The sequence below is a fragment of the Cylas formicarius genome, unplaced genomic scaffold (assembly GCF_029955315.1).
Source record: "Cylas formicarius isolate icCylForm1 unplaced genomic scaffold, icCylForm1.1 PGA_scaffold_12__32_contigs__length_19106922, whole genome shotgun sequence".
Classification (NCBI taxonomy): Eukaryota; Metazoa; Arthropoda; class Insecta; order Coleoptera; family Brentidae; genus Cylas; species Cylas formicarius.
In genome coordinates, this window is record NW_026844225.1 from 6,950,877 (window position 1) to 6,967,565 (window position 16,689).

The 16,689-nt window shown below is 33.2% G+C and overlaps 1 protein-coding gene across 1 annotated transcript in view; it reads left to right on the top strand.

Annotated features, from left to right (window-relative positions):
* The window catches only part of LOC132695764 (protein qui-1), a 63,961-nt gene that overhangs the window by 5,034 nt on the left and 42,238 nt on the right, over positions 1-16,689 (top strand). Inside the window, exons 2-3 of the mRNA XM_060660221.1 lie at positions 5,927-6,022; positions 10,994-11,292. Of these exons, the coding sequence (XP_060516204.1) occupies positions 11,187-11,292 (106 nt within the window). The 5' untranslated portion in view covers positions 5,927-6,022; positions 10,994-11,186. The remainder of the gene's footprint in view (positions 1-5,926; positions 6,023-10,993; positions 11,293-16,689) is intronic.

A 16,689-nucleotide genomic window follows, 5' to 3' on the forward strand; every position in this document is an offset into this window, starting at 1 on the left:
TAACAGTGGAAAAGGGCTGGAAATTATATTTATGGCTCGTAGGACTTTTCTAATGTAATCTCTCCACTTAAGAAGTCATCCTAATACTAGCTTTGTCATTATATGACCTGTCCACTATAATCTCCTGGCCTTTCTTTTGTGTATTGTATAACCATCTGTATACGGTTTTTTGTTTCTCGTTAATTTTTATTCGATGTTGTCCGTTCAAATGTTGATTCGTTCGAGAGTGTCTTTGAGATTGATCTTGCTATTGCCAATCATGTCGATATATGTGTATATGTATATATATATATATATATATATATATATATATATATATATATATATATATATATATATATATATATATATATATATATATATATATATGTATATATGTATATATGTATATATGTATATATGTATATATATATATATATATATATATATATATATATATATATATATATATATATATATATATATATATATATATATATATATATATATATATATATATATATATATATATATATATATATATATATATATATATATATATACACTGAGTGTTCGAAGTGTTTTCGGAGCGCGAGCATTGAAGATGCCAAGTGAGATTTTGGCGAAACGCCTGCAGGATTCCAGTCGGATGCAAGATTTGCAGGATTCCAGTCGGAGTTCAACGAGCGAACGGATGATATCCCGGAATATAGTGTCATCATATATATATATATATATATATAGAGTGTCTTTCAGATTGATCTTGCTATTGCCAATCATGTCGATATATGTCGGCGAGGAGTAGGTTAGTCCCTCATTGGTGTCTCAATCTTAGCACTCGCAATGGTGTCTCGTAATGCTACGCGTAAGGTTTTAGAAAATTTTGGAAAACTTGATATAAAATTTATTAAGGTACAAAATTTGTACAAGATTTTTTAATGTTAAAGATTTTTTATTTAAAATCTGGCATAGCAGGCTTGAGGAAAACCAATATCCTGCAAAATTTCATTTCGCTATACAGAATGTTCGCTTTCATGCTAGAAATTACATAATCACTTTATAAAAATCATTAAATTTGCGAGCAGAAGCGTTCACAATTCCGATATCCGAAGTATAAATTTTTAGAAAAATGTCAATATTTGAGTGATTGCAGACTCAACCCGTTTACGAATTCAATTAATGGTATGCTTATGTCGATTTTTTAATTTCCTTTTAATTCTTTATAGTTTGCGACCAAATTTTAAAGATGAACGTTTGGAAAGGTCTATTGTCGGATTTTAAATACGAAATCGGAAGAATCAGTCCTATAAAAAATCGCCTTTGGATTACGCTTTGGGGTCAGAAGTTGCAGATTTCAAACAAATAAAATCAGAAATAAAAATTTTACGGAATTGTGTACTGATACCCTTTTAAAATTTTTCGAATTAGTATTTGACCTTAGAATTTTACATAAATGTCCATTACCATATACGGAGGCGAAAAAAATTCTACCGTTATTTTCATGGTAGTCCAAGTCCAATGCCTTGTATTTATAACCTATTTATAAACTTTTGATTACTTGAAAATCATTTTAGACGGGACTTTTCAAAAGCTAGAAAGGCAACAGTTAGTTAAGTTTGAGATAGCATTGTTTTTAAAACTTGTAAAATATCGCTTTTGAAAAATTTTCTTATAATTATATCAATAGCATTTAATCATCATATTCGGAGGAATGTTTGTTAGGGGACAAAATTAAAACAAATTTTCAAAAAATTTTGCTGTTATCTTCATGGTACTCCAAATCCAAGAGTATTTACCTTGTATTTGGAATCTAACAACTTTCGATTATTTGAAAATCATTTTAGACAGGATTTTCCAAAAGCTATAAAGGCAGCAGCTAGTTAAGCTTGAGACAGCGTTTGTCTGCTTTTAAAACTTATGAAATATCGCTTACTGAAAATTTTTCAAATTATTATATCAATAGCATTTGTGCATCATATTGGGAGGAGTGTTTGTTAGTGAACAATACTTAATGAAATAATAAAAATAATTTATGAAACACCCTCGTAACTATTCATTGAAATTTTAACAAGTAAATAATAAATTCCAAGTCCAATAATTTTGCCAGTATTGATCGATGTCACGAAACCCCGTCTACAGCAAAATGCGAGATTTATGTTGAAGGGCATTGTTTAGTAATGCATTTTGCACCACAATCGTATAAAAATAATTGAAAAATTTGAATGATATAACACGGCAACAAAACCCTGCGAATTTGTTCGTGTGTCGCGCAGCATTTTTCGGGATAAAAGGTTTCCTTTCATTCCAGCCAGGAATAAAAATTACCTGCGCGAAATCTAAATGGAGCAGACACTCTTTCAAGAAAATAAGAGATGAAAACGATATTTTAAATGTTTATGGGAGATATTTGCGAGTGTAAACGTTCAATGTGCCTTTTTTTCACAGAGTTGCAACTGATATTAATGCCTGCTGCTAATAAGACTTCAAAGCGAAACGTTTCAAATTTTTTTCATTGGATTCTTTTGTTTCGATTTTCCACCTACTTCCTTTAATGACCCCAAATAAAAACAAAAAAAAATTGTTGCTTTCCTCCATTAAGGCCAGCTCATGGTCATGGTCTTAAACCTAATTAAATTGTGTTTACGGTCGTAAAAGCTTTTATAGTTCGACGATATTCCTAAATATTTTCCTACTCAATTTATTACCTTCATCGTTCATTAGTTAAAAAATAAAAGTCTGGTGATCGTCAGCAGAATTTTGTTAAGGGGGAAGTAAATTGTAATGATTTATTTCGGCTCAATGCAAAGTTTGTAAATTAATCGCAATGTTCTCAACGCTTGTCTGATATTAATACGTTCGAGTAAGAAACTCGTGCTGATTGATAATAACGTATTGTTTCGTGGAAATGGTTTTGCATGTTAGCGTAATTAATATCACAAGGTAATTCGAATGATTATCTTCCACTTCATGTCGGACGCACTGCTTCTATAACGGATTGATTTTGTTCTACAAATTTTCCTCGAATTACGAGAATTCAATATAAAGCGAGTGCTGGAGGATTGAAGTGTTTAAATTATAGGCTCCATTAAGCAGTTAATGTTTTTGGTTTAAATAATTGAGCTAACGTGCGTTCTCAATGTAATGTTTAGAGGCGGATTCTTTGGCAAGATGTTTATAGTAAATAATAATAATGATAATAATAATAAGAAGAAGAAGCATGTTGTATTCAATATATATTACAGTAAGATACGAGGGCAGCGCCAAAATTTCCCGGCCTCAATATGAAAGAAACAAAGTAGAGTAACAATTTTTTATTATTTTTTTTAATACACTAATTACATCTCCAACTTAATCCCTTTAATATTATTATTATTAATATTCTTTTGGTTTGTCTGCAAAATGAGCTAAAACAGCCTCTTTTAACTCAACTTCGTCATTAAACCGCCATCCACGTAAATCCTTTTTCAAATATCAAAACAAATAATAGTCGCTGGTGGCCATATCTGAACTATACGGGGGATGATCTATCTGTTGGAACCGACACTCTAAAATGACAGCTTGTGCAACACCAGCAGTGTGGATAGCTGCATTATCGTGCAAAAGACGCACGCCTCTGGTCAGTTTTCCTCGACGTTTTACACGTATGCAGTCTCGCAACTTATGTAATAAGGTTGCGTAATATTTACCACTGACACACATCACAGGTTTCGGTTCCGACCACAGAGTTCCAAAAAAGACCGCGCCCACTGGACACGGCGTTGTTTTTGAATAGCCGAAAGGTTTTTAGGAACCCATCTTGCACTAACCTTATGCATACCTTAATGATCATGCAGGATTCATTGTGTCAGAAAGCTTAGTAATTTTTGAGATTCCCTCGACCTTTAAACGTCGATCACTCAATACCACCTTTTCCACAATCGCAACAATATCTTCCGTTATGACCTCCACTGGTCGACCAGTTCTTGAATCATCTTCAAGGGACTCCTGCCCCATTCGAAAACGTTTCGCCCATTTTTTCACTACAGAATACGAAGGAGAACTTTGGCAGTACACACCATCCAGCCTTTCTTTAATAAGTTTAGGTGCTAACCCTTCTTTTGTCAAAAACTTAATGACTGCTTTATATTCAATTTGCGTTATTGGTGACATTTTTTCGGACACGTCTTGTTTAAAATGCTGTCAATAAAAAACTATGTGAAGCAAGACTTCAATTTTTTTTCGCAGCCTACTAAGATATATATTTAAAAGAAGACAATGTTTTATCGTGATACTGGAACTGCATCTATTGTCAAGCCGGGAAATTTTGGCGCTAACCTTCATATATAACTAGATAACTAGATCAATTGCAGAAAAGGAGATGAAAGCAATTAAAAATTGTTCAAAGTTCAACCCCTATAAAATGATGCATAACAATTAGTTCTAATGAGAGACTAGATCAAATTCTTTTATACCATAAATAAACCGTAGATATCAAGACACTCCTTAACGTAGCAAACGATAGCATTAATTCTGATTTGACTAGATTTTATAATTATTACTACTTAATTCTGATAAATCCTCAGTAATGACATTTGAAAATAACAATCAATCATAGCATCCTCTGTAAAAAATTATATGATGTGGAAAGCTTTTCCCTATTATATTCCATTTATATTCAATAGGTGATGCGTCTGGGGACTTTGCTGGTCAGGGAAGAAGGGTTACATTGGTTTTTGTGGAGTTTATTGTAACTGTAGCGGTATGTGGTCTACCGACATATTGGATCTTGCACTATTTCCGAGCTCCTACAGTAGTGACAGTCATCAACAAACACTTAACTCTGAAACCGTCGCAAATGTCAATACCAGGGTTTTCGATGCTAATACTTTTTAATAAAATCCACTTTTCCCCATTTGATTCTACGCATACCAAAGAAAAATGCCGAAAACCTAATGGAAACCTACATTCTAATTTTCCGAGTCTAGTGGTAGTGAGAGAAAAAAAACTTTAGCAGTACTTCTGCATCTTGGTTTTCGTTTTGAGGCAGTTTCTGGTGGTCACTGTCGTTAAAACTATCGAATCAAATAGAATCGTCTTTAATGATTTGTTTAAAATATTTTTAGGTCCATATGGATGGATTTTTTAATACATTGAATGTTAGTTTATTGTCCAGCATAAACCCAAAGTTTTTGCCTCCACTTTCAGAGCAATTTTAGTTAAGACAATCAACATCAACATGCACGAGCCTACCAAACAACATTACTATAGATTTTTTTGGATTAAGATTCAGTGATTTCTCTAGGCACATTGTATTAATGATTTCTAGGATATTCTATATGATTTGACAGCTTTGCAAAATGTTTTTTCCCCGAAATTAGTCATAAAGTTGTGTGTATCATTTGCATACTTTTGCGAACGTTTTTACACAGTATAAAATTGGTTCCAGAATGGAACCTTGAAGCACCCCAGATATTATAGCGAGACAGTTTGACCCCATTGATGAACTTATCCATTTCTTTCTTTCCAAGCGCAACATCTGGTGCCATTTCATTTTCAATGTATGTATTAATGACATCACAAACAGTATGAAAATTTTGCAATTGATTTAGATACTGAAAAACGTATGTCATAGTATATGAAGAGTTTGGGTGTTTCAATTTCTATGAAGGCTCATTTCATTCTTTCTCTATTGAAACAAACTCTTTAATGGCTATTACACAGAATGTTAAACTAGGCAGTGCTTTCAAGAAGTTTTTAAAATTTTTTGGTATTTAATAGACAATAATTTGGCTTTTTCTGAAGACGAACTTCATTAATAAGTTTGTGTGACATGTACATTCAACAGATTCCATTAAATTAGGTGATCAGGTTTCAATGTCGTTATTAAAATGTATGTTTTTTTCAATTTTTCCGATTTTAACTTTTTAACATAAATGCGTATTTGTATTACTCTTCAATTTATTTTCAGATAACTCCAAACAATGAAGATGCGAGCTACAAGTATTATCCAATATCATATATAAAGTGAACTGTGATAAGAAAATACTGGAAGAAATTTTAAGCGGTAAGTTTTGGCCTGCCAAGGAGACGTATTTTAAATTCAAGCGGCTTTTTTTTGAAAATTGTTCGTTCGTTGGTCCCCAGCCGCTATACCACTGCACTTTAACTCTCGCCCTATTCATTTACGGACCCTGCTTTTCTATCGTCCTTTTGTAATTCCAATTAATATCCGCGAAGTTTTCAATTATTGTTGTGGAGATCTCCATATTCAGTTCTATTCATTTCCTTTGTTGTGGGCTAGAGTTCATTCGTCGATCGATAAAAGTTAACGCGTTAAATGACGAATCGCATTAAATACTCTGATGAATTTTCGAAGAAAGCGCCTGCTGATTAACTTTTTGATTTTTCTATGCGTGTGATAAATTACGACGAAATAACGAGAGATGCTGGATAATATGGTTAAAGCGGGATGTCAGGTGCCATCTAATATGCTGCGAAGCCAGAGTATGTATCCGAAGATGGAAATTTCTAATTCATTACGGAGGCATAACACTAATGAACATATTATCTAAGGAAAGGAAATTTAATTGAAAAGTAGATTGAAATCAACTCGATCAAATCTACCGAAAGCAAATAAAAGAAATTTAAATTACAATTTTATAATATACAGTGTTCAAAAATCAAAAATTCAAACCTTAATCCAAAATTTTACAAATCTACAAAAATCAAAAATCGGTATAGTACTCCTGATAATTTATTCTTTAAAAAATCTTTAATAGTAGTTCTCTCTTGTCTCTCTATGACTATGACTTTTCTTGAGATTTCTATCCTACAGTTCTTAAGTGGGACACACTGTATATTAATTAGAAATCACAAATTGTCGTTTTAAAAGTTAATCGCCTTAAATGAGATTGAAAATAGAAAAAGCACAATTTTGAAACATATAGAAAAATGACACACCTACGCTGGTCTTGTGTTTCACGTCATTTTTGGGCAAATATTAAAGAATATAGATGATTTATCACTTTTTCACAACAACTTGTAGATAAACTATTATCCACTACACCTTATACTGTTAAAAAAAACGCCACCACTTTTCACAAAAAAGTAATTCCGAGAAATTCATAAAAATTCAGTTGTACAGGCTGTTCTGTATTGTCTGGGATAATTTATTTTAAGAAACAAAAAAAAAGGTAAAGTCATCAAAAAATAAGTGACATTTTCTCAGGATAGAGTCGTTTCTGCATAAAAGTCACCTCTTCCTATTTTGCGTTCAGTCGCAACGTTCTTAATTAAAATTAATTAAATTAAAAGTTTTACATTTCACTACACCGTCTAGAACAAATTAGGATTTATAAAGGACATTGTCAATTCACTCTTCGCTATGTTTTTGAGGAGTTAATTAAATTTTTGCATTTTTAAAAAAAATTATTTTGTTAGACGAATGCGGAAAAAACTTTACAGAAGTACAGATCCCCATTTAGATAGACACGCTATTAAGGAACGATCCTTTAAAATTAGTAATAATGTTTAAATAGCTACATTATTTATTATTGTTTATGAGGAAATTCAGTTGTTGATATAACAAGAGTCTTCCGTATTGCTTCAGTTCATTGTAACAGCGAACCTATTAATTATAACAAAGGAAACATAAAAAGGCAAAAGGAAGAGAAACAAAATTCATTAAAGAGATCTAAGTCTCAGAATGGACAGCCAGCCTGTACAGAAAACCGCCATGACTCTAGTTTTAAAATTATCGAATTTTTCCTAGTTATAAAAAGACCAAAACAGTACGTGAAAAAGAGTATGAGTTTCTTGGAGGTGGCATATAATGCAAAGTTCAGTATGATTGAGTTGATATGACTTGCTTATGTACATCATGTGTCAAAAAAAATGATCCACTATACGATCTGAAAACCCGTAGGAGATACGAAAAAAAGTTTCGTACAAAAGTTTCTTGGAATCTCCTCAAGATTTAAAATAATATAATTTTTTTGATACAGGGTGTTCCAAAAGTGTCCCTCCGACATCAACTTTGTTATTTTAAATGGAACACCCTGTATATTTCGACATTTTTTGAATCCCTGGTTAAAATAAAGGTGACTTTCTTAAGAAATGCTTATTCGAATTTTGCATAGTTTAGGCAGAAATTGAGGTTATGTGTTTTTTTTTCATATTTTTATAGTCACATATAAAATTGTGTTGTGACGCTACTGATCCAGGTTTTGCAAGGAAAATTTAACCACAAACAAACTTTGGCATTTCTGTTGTTTTGTTGTTTTTCATATTTCTATTAAAAAAGTTGTTAAGTTTTTTGTAAGTATATATTTTATTTGCATTTTACGTAAGTTATAGTTTTTTTGGTTGACCTATAAATTGTAATTATTTATTTTTGTTATTGGGTGTTTTTAATATAAAACTAAATAATTAACTATTAAATGTTTCTTTAAATATGAATTCTGTAGTTTTATTCAGTCTATTAAAGTGTGTGGTATAGAGTTGTTTTTTTTTTCAAAATTTCCACGTATTAATGGACGTTATTCGTATTTCTGGACTATTACATCATTGAAAGAAGTAGTATCATGTCTTTGCTATTTAAAAAATACCTAATACTGCCAACAAGTGACCTAATAGGGGCAGCTTTAAATTGAACAAGAATTTATACGGATGTTATATTAAACCTCGAGTATCTCAAAAAGTAAGTAAAATTTAAATATAAGGTAAATTACAAACTTCCCTTATTTATTGTCCTAGAATTGATATCTGAATAAAAATATAGGGTGATCCAATTGAAAACGGCACCACCTATTTGGGACACCCTGTATAAGCGCATTTGTTAAATTTTTGTTGTAATGCCTGGGCCAGTAGCGTCACAACACAATTTTATATGGGGTAATGAAAATATGAAAAAAAAAACACATAACCTCAATTTCTGCCTAAACTGTGCAAAATTCGAATAGGAATTTCTTAAGAAAGTGACCGTTATTTTAACCAAGGATTCAAAAAATGAATAAATATATGGGGTGTTCTATTTCAAATAACAAAGTTGATGTCACAACACAACACAAGAAACTTTTGTACGAAAGTTTTTTTTGCACCTCCTATAGGTTTCCAGATCGTATAGTCGATCGTTTTATTTGGCACACGGTGTAGGTAAACCGAGTTAAAGCTGAGGCATTTTTGAAAACAGTCAATAAAATTTAAGCATTGTAGAATATCGTATAGTGGCAATTTCAGGCAAAGGCAAGGTGAGCCTGAAAGCAACTTGCTTTTCATTTAGTAAGGATGTTAGGCAAAGTGCATTTTAGAGTGCCTTAATTAAGATTTTGCCAGAGACAGGAGAATCCGCATTCACATGTCAGACGTCTCGCCTCTTCAAAGCATTGCAAAATAATAATCATCTTATTGTGGAGATCTCTATATTTATTTCGGCTTATTGTACTTGTTATGGGCTATAGTCGATTGCATTTATCTTTCCTACACAATCAACCCAATTACTTACAGCAGTATTTTAACCTATTGTAATGTATTGTGACGGTGTTACGCAAGGGCAGTAAACACAGACATTTATTTAACTCACAGACGTCACCAGGAGGGTGTTTCACTCCCTATATTTCCCCTATTATTTGATTTGGATTTTTTTCGCTTTCAGTTTAAAAAAAATTGTAGACCATAGGGATAATAATAATATAACAACATAACTGCATTCTTACCAACCACAGATGTATAACAAATAGTAAAGAAAAGAAAATATTTCAATAAAATAAAGCTAATTAAACACCACAATCATTGGTTTTATATAATTATTGAAAAATGAAAAAGCAAAAAAAAATTGTATCAAAGAAAGTTAAACACGAAGTGTATAAATCATCAAAAATAAAAAAGGAAAAATTTATATGAAATGCAATTTAACGGAGAGTGAAAAATATAAGAGTAACAAATGAAACGGAAGCAATAATGGCGGCAAGCTCTACCAAGCCAGTAAAACAAATAAATTTTATTTATAGATATATAAATTTTTGTTTTATTGTATTTAATTTAACCTGCCATAGAATTATTTGTTAACTGATATACTTTTTAATTAGTGTTTCACTTTGTTATTGTAAATGTAAACACAAACTAAATGACATGTTGAATAAAAGAATCAAAGACTCAAATTGCTAGTTATGTATGGCTGTCATTTAAACAATGTCCCCAGTAATAAATTTTTGACTGTACCTCATTTTAAAGCAGTATTATAGAGGCATTATAGGGATGAGTATTTATTTTAATTAAATACAATGTCTTAAACTTATAAAATATACTGAGCAAAATGAATTAATTAAATTTTTCTTCGTCTTCCTAACTTATCCAAAATGTATACTGGTTTCATAACCGTTTTGTTACTATCTTCAAAAAGGCTTTGCACTTGTCTAGCGATATGACAGTAATGTTAGAAGAAGATAGGTTCCAGGCTAAAAATTTTCACCCTGAAGATCAACAAAGTTGGTTCTTTCATTGCAAACCACGCTACAATAGCTTATTCCAAATTTTGAAATGACCAACTGCAAGTTCGAATGTGATTTACCATTAAATGTCTTCTATCTTAACAGGATTTAAAACCCACACTAATTTGAGATAAAATCTTTTTGCGCTAAGTTCAGAATAGTTAGGCGGACCATGAAATTTTATGCCATCCAGTAAAAAGGACCAATTGAGATAACAAGTTTATGATGTTGTGGAAGCGCTTTTATAAGATCTGCTTTTGGTATTTTTCCTTCCGTTTCGATGAATTCATTTTGCACAGTATATTTGTATAGAAATTAAAAAAATGCTCTTAACTAAAATTAAAGTAGTTCGAAACTTATTTCCCTTTCTTGAGAAATTTATTTTGCAATATTAACGACGAATTTTATGAGGAACGCGTATTGTAAAGCAAAATGGAAGCCTAACAAAGAATCATCTCCGTCATTTTTCAAAGGTAATACTTAGTTACGTCTATAAATAGAAATTGAAATGAAGGAGTTCCTTTGTAAATTCTTTTTTTATATTTTAGGTAAGATGACAAAAAGATGTTCCAAGCAATAGAGGTTACTCGAAACGTTCTCCAAATCATTCTATTTTATTATTCTAATGTAATCGGGAAACTGTGAACTCGAATCTGACAATCGTATCGTAGACTTACTGTAAATACTGACTACCTGATAAAAGTTGACCTTTTTAATTAGAATTAAAGATTTATAAGCACCATGAAGAATAACGACGAAACTATTTTGGATATACTTCAGGGACATAAAACCAGCAAATGGCCGTCAGCAAAACTCATTAAAATATTCATAGCGAGTACAAAACAAGGTAAGGCTTCAGTCAACAATTAATTGTACTTTAGAATTTATTAATTAAATAAGCGCGCGTTTTTAAATTGGAATTTGAAGTAGGTCTCTAATTATTCGCTCTGAACTAATGGGACCAGCTGAGGTTTAAAATTAAGCATCGATTTATGCCGAAGTAATTCGGAATGAAAATTTTACGACACTATTTTTTTCAATAATCAATCAAAGTTGCAGCTGTATGCAAAGTTTGGGGCCATATTTTCATTCACCTAAGCGATTAGCATTTTGTAACCCCAAGGGAGGCCAGAATTCCGCATTGGTGAAAGCCGAAATGGAAATAAAATATTTGAATATCTGTGTGAGGAAATTGCGAAGCATGAAATCGTAATATGTGTGTATCCAAGGACAACCATCGATATCCTCTCTTTTTTTTTTTTAATACAACGCGGGAATTGCAAAACAGATAATATGAATACAGGGTGTTTCATAAGGGTGATTTAAAAAGTAAGGTTTAATAAAGAAGCTCATTATCTCATTAATTTCAAAAGTTATAAGACAATGGTAAATACAAAAGTTGAAAATTGAAAATTATTTTAAAGCATTAATAAAAAAGTTGAAGAATTTCAAAACCATTGAAAACAAAATTTAAAAATAGGGTATCCCACGTATGTTTTATTCGTCACGCGTTTTTGAGCCAACCTGTATAGTTTAAAATTATTTTAAATTATGCATCCTAACAATGTATTTACCATTTTCTCATAACTTTTGAAACCAATGAGATAATGAACTTTACTCTATCTATGACTATCGCTTTAATATTTTTTTTTACTTTGGGTATTTTTTTAATTATTGGGTGGAGACCCACACTGCCTAGAAACAGCGGTCACGTTGTCTAATGCCAGCAAATTAATTCTGACCTGGGAGGATTTAAGGTATTTTCACAAAGTCGCTAAACTTGGATGTAAACCTTTAGAAAACTCAAAAGTAGACCATTTATAATCAAAGTGTTTCTTAATACAGATGCAAGTTTTTTTCAGGGGTCTTTATTATCATATTATAACTCATTTTGTGCGCTAACTGTCTGAGATAACCCAGCTTAATTTTTCAAAGGAACTTCCACAGGCTATTGTAATACTATCTACAAAACTTTTGGATTCTTCCTGCATCGATTGTTGTTGAATCGAAATTGCTGACGTTTCGTCAATCATCCTGTTGGCTTCTTCATAGTTTCAGCTAGGCTCTGAAGAAGCCACGCATGGCGAATCCAGAAGATTTGAAAATAGTATAACCGAACTTGTTTGACGTTTCTTTTTTATCATAGCGCCATACACGATAAATGGTTATGACTATGTATAAGATATAAGGTATAAGAAACACAAAATATATTCTGTTATATTACGTACTGTATAATAGTAAACCGTAAATATAAAAATTGGAAAAATGTGGTGTCATGAAGTACTTCTATTTGAAAGGTTTCACACCAAAACAAATTAAAGAAAAAATGGATTCAATAGGAGACTTCTCCTTATCATATTCAACCATTAAGCAGTCGGTTTCTGAATTTAAAATAGGCCGTGTGAGCACCTCTGACTGGAGGTCATAACTACAAAAATGATTGAGAAAATTCATCAAATTGTGTTGGAGTGTTGGATACCTGAGACCTGTAGGATGTCAGCTGAACGTGTGCGAAATATTTTGCACAACCATTTAAACATGAAATAGCTGTGTGCAAGGTAGGTGTCGCGTTTGCTAAGGCTCGACTAAAAACTCCAAATGAATTTTTGCATGGATGAGACTTGGGTCCATCACTACACTCCTGAAAATAAGGAACAGCCAAAACACTGGGTTGCCAACCAAAGAAGGCTAAAACCATGGTTATGACTACTGTTTTTTTGGGATGCGAACGGAATTATATACACTGATTACCTCGAAAAGGGTAATACTACGCAGAGTGATTGAAATGCCTGAAGCACGAGGTGCAAATGAAACGCCCTTATTTGGTGGAGAAAAAATTTTTGTTTCATCACGATAACGTCGATTGTTGTCCTGTCCAAAATCCACAAATTACTATTATCTGTTTTGTAACCCCAAAACATTCCTTGACGGTAAAAGACTTAAGAGCAACGAAGAAGTAATCGAAGCTGTAAATTAGTATTTTGAATAGCTTGACGAATCTACGTTGAAAACTGGTATAAACACATTAGAACATCGTTTTTCTTGATCAAGCCGAAAACTTTTTTATCTATACTATCACTATCATCCAATTTTTTTACAATTATTTCTCTTCAACTACTCTAACACCGAGTCTCACACGATTTGGTTCTTAAAACTTCAACTAGTGGTGTTTTTACAAAACTTCTGGATTCCTCCTGCGTCGGTTTTTGTTGAGTCGAAATTGGTGATGTTTCGCCAATCATCCTGTTGGCTGCTTCAGAGCTTGACCGAAACTGGCTGGTATTTTACTCTGTACCTGCTTATATATTGTTTGAGGGGGGCGCTAATGAGGGGTATAAACACCGTCTCGAATGACTGATTCCCAAATTGGTGACAGGTAAAGACCTAAGTCGCGGTTAAGATTGTCAGGTTGCTCATAGATTTCTATAGACTCTCGGATTTTTCGTTGGTAGAAGAATTGATTACATGCAAGAATTTTAGTTTTATCGAATACAATTTTATGTACGGTTTCGTGATTGTGTTCGGCAACTGCTGATGAGTTTATTTGTCTTAGTCGTAAGGCTATTTCGTGTTCTTTGAGCCTAGTTGATATTTTTCGTCCCGTCTCTCCAATATATTCTTTGGCGCATACGCATGGAATGCTGTAAACTCCTAGAATCTCAAATGGAATTTTGTCTTTGACGGACCGCAGATGTTGAAAGATTTTTGGACAAATGGTAAATCTGGTTTTGACGTTATACTTCTTTAGAACTTTTGATATGTGGTCAGTGATGTTTTAACTGTAAGGAAGGACCACAGTGGCAAACATAATTAAAACACCTTACCTCTGCTCATTTCTCTAATAATTTCCACATAAAAGATATTAAGCGTTTCATAACAAAATACACTTCACCACAACCTTCCAATAGCAATGAGGCCGAAAGCAATCCTACACTTGCCAGTGTGGTCCTTCCTTACATTCAAAATATCACTGACCACAAATCAAAATTTCTAAAGAAATACAACGTCAAAACCAGATTTCCCATTTAAGATGCCAGGAGTTTACAACATTACATGCATATGCGGCAAAGAATACACTGGAGAGACCGGACGTAAAATATCAACTAGGCTGAAAGAACATGAAAAAGCTTTAAGATTAAGACAAATAAACTGATCAGCAGTTGCCGAACACAATCACGAAACCGGACATAAAATTTTATTCGATAAAACTAATATCCTTGCATGTAATCAATTCTTCTACCAACGGAAAATTCGAGAGTCTATAGAAATCTATCAAAAACCTAACAATCTTAACCGCGACTCAGGTCTCTACCTGTCACCAGTATGGGAATCAGTCATTCGAGACGGTGCTTATGCCCCTCATTTAGCTCCGCCCCCGTCAAACAATATAAGGGTTGTTTTTTTTCGATGTACAGAAATTTAAGTTGCAATAAAACAACGATGGATTATTCGATGGACATGAATTTTATTTATCCGAAAGATAATCTTGTGTCATTGCATTTTAAACATGATTTCTGGCATATGACTGCCACGGCTGGCGCGGATGTAGTCCAATCTGGACGTTCAATTTTCGATGACTTTTCCAACATTTGTGGCCGTATATCGGCAATAACACGGCGAATGTTGTCTTCCAAATGGTCAAGCGCAGAAAGTAGTCTAGCGGTGTTAAATCACAAGATCTTGGAGGCCAATTTGCAGGTCCAAAACGTGAAATTAGGCGGTCACCAAACGTGTCTTTCAATAAATCGATTGTGGCACGAGCTGTGTGACATGTTGCGCCGTCTTGTTGAAACCACATCTCCTGGACATCATGGTTATTCAATTCAGGAATGAATGAGTTAGTAATCATAGCTCTATACGTTCTGGCCATCATCGTTTTTGAAGAAGTACGGACCAATGATTCCACCAGCCCATGAAGCGCACCAAACAGTCAGTATTTCTGGATGTAACGGTGTTTCGACATACACCTGACGATTAGCTTCGTTCCAAATGAGGCAGTTTTGTTTGTTGACGTAGCCATTCAACTAGAAGTGCGCTTCATCGCTAAACAAAATTCGCTTATGAAAATCGGGAACAACGGCAATCTTGTTTTGGGCCCATTCGACGAATCTACGCCTTACTTGATGATCCTTGAAGATCCTTCCGCAAAATATTCCATAAAGTGGATGGACACAGATCCAATTCCTGTGCTCGATGGCGGATGGACTCATTCGGGTCTTCCTCAATGCTACGCTCTACAGCAGCAATAGCTTCTTCTGTACGCACCGTACGGCGTCTCTGGGGATGCGAGTTATCAATAAGAGTAAACGTGGTGCGAAAACGTTCCATGGTTAATCGAATTAACTGCTCTGATGGACGATTTTGTCGACGATGAAATGGACGTAGTGCGCGATACTTATTCCGAACAGAACCATTATTTTCGAAATAAAATTGCACTATTTGCAAGCGTTGTTCATTCGTGAGTCTATTCTTGATGAATTGCCAAACCAAACTGAGAATAAATCACGGTCGCCATCTTGAACAGTAATGCCAACTTAAAGTTCTATACATCGAAAAAAAAACAGCCAGTTTCAGTCAAGCTCTAAAGAAGCCAACAGGATGATTGGCTAAACGTCAGCAAGTTCGACTCATCAAAAACCGACGCGCAAGAATACAGAAGTAAAAGTAAATTTGTATATTATAAGCTGATTTTTTTTATTTGCAAACAGTTTTTTAAAATTTAAATATTGCCTAGTGTATGATATGCCTGGCAAGTCATGATCATTTATCGTGTGCTGACTGCTAAATAAAAAATAAATCTGAAATTTAATTGTGCGGAACCTATAAATAACCCCACCGCCCAAATAATAAAAATGAGTTTAAAACACAACTTAAAAACAATCCAAATGTTAAATATCAAACAGATTGCACAAAACCTTAAATATTTTTCATTTCGGATCAGCTTCAATAACCAATTCAATTTTGCCATTATTTCCACAACCACGTCAAAGTTTCAAACAATATTTTACCACACGGCACGCGAGCCTGTATTGCTCGAAAAGATCAATGACATATGATGTCAATATGACTTATTTAGAAATTATGGCCCCCGAAGAATTTTTCAAATATTTATCACCCGGCAGCTGAAAAGGGATGTAAATTTCCTGGGAAGCAATAAAATATAAAGGCGATATTTTTAAACGGCGATGAAAACGTTTTACACGTGCGAACAAAACGGTTTCTTTTTTCAATACCTACATTGTTC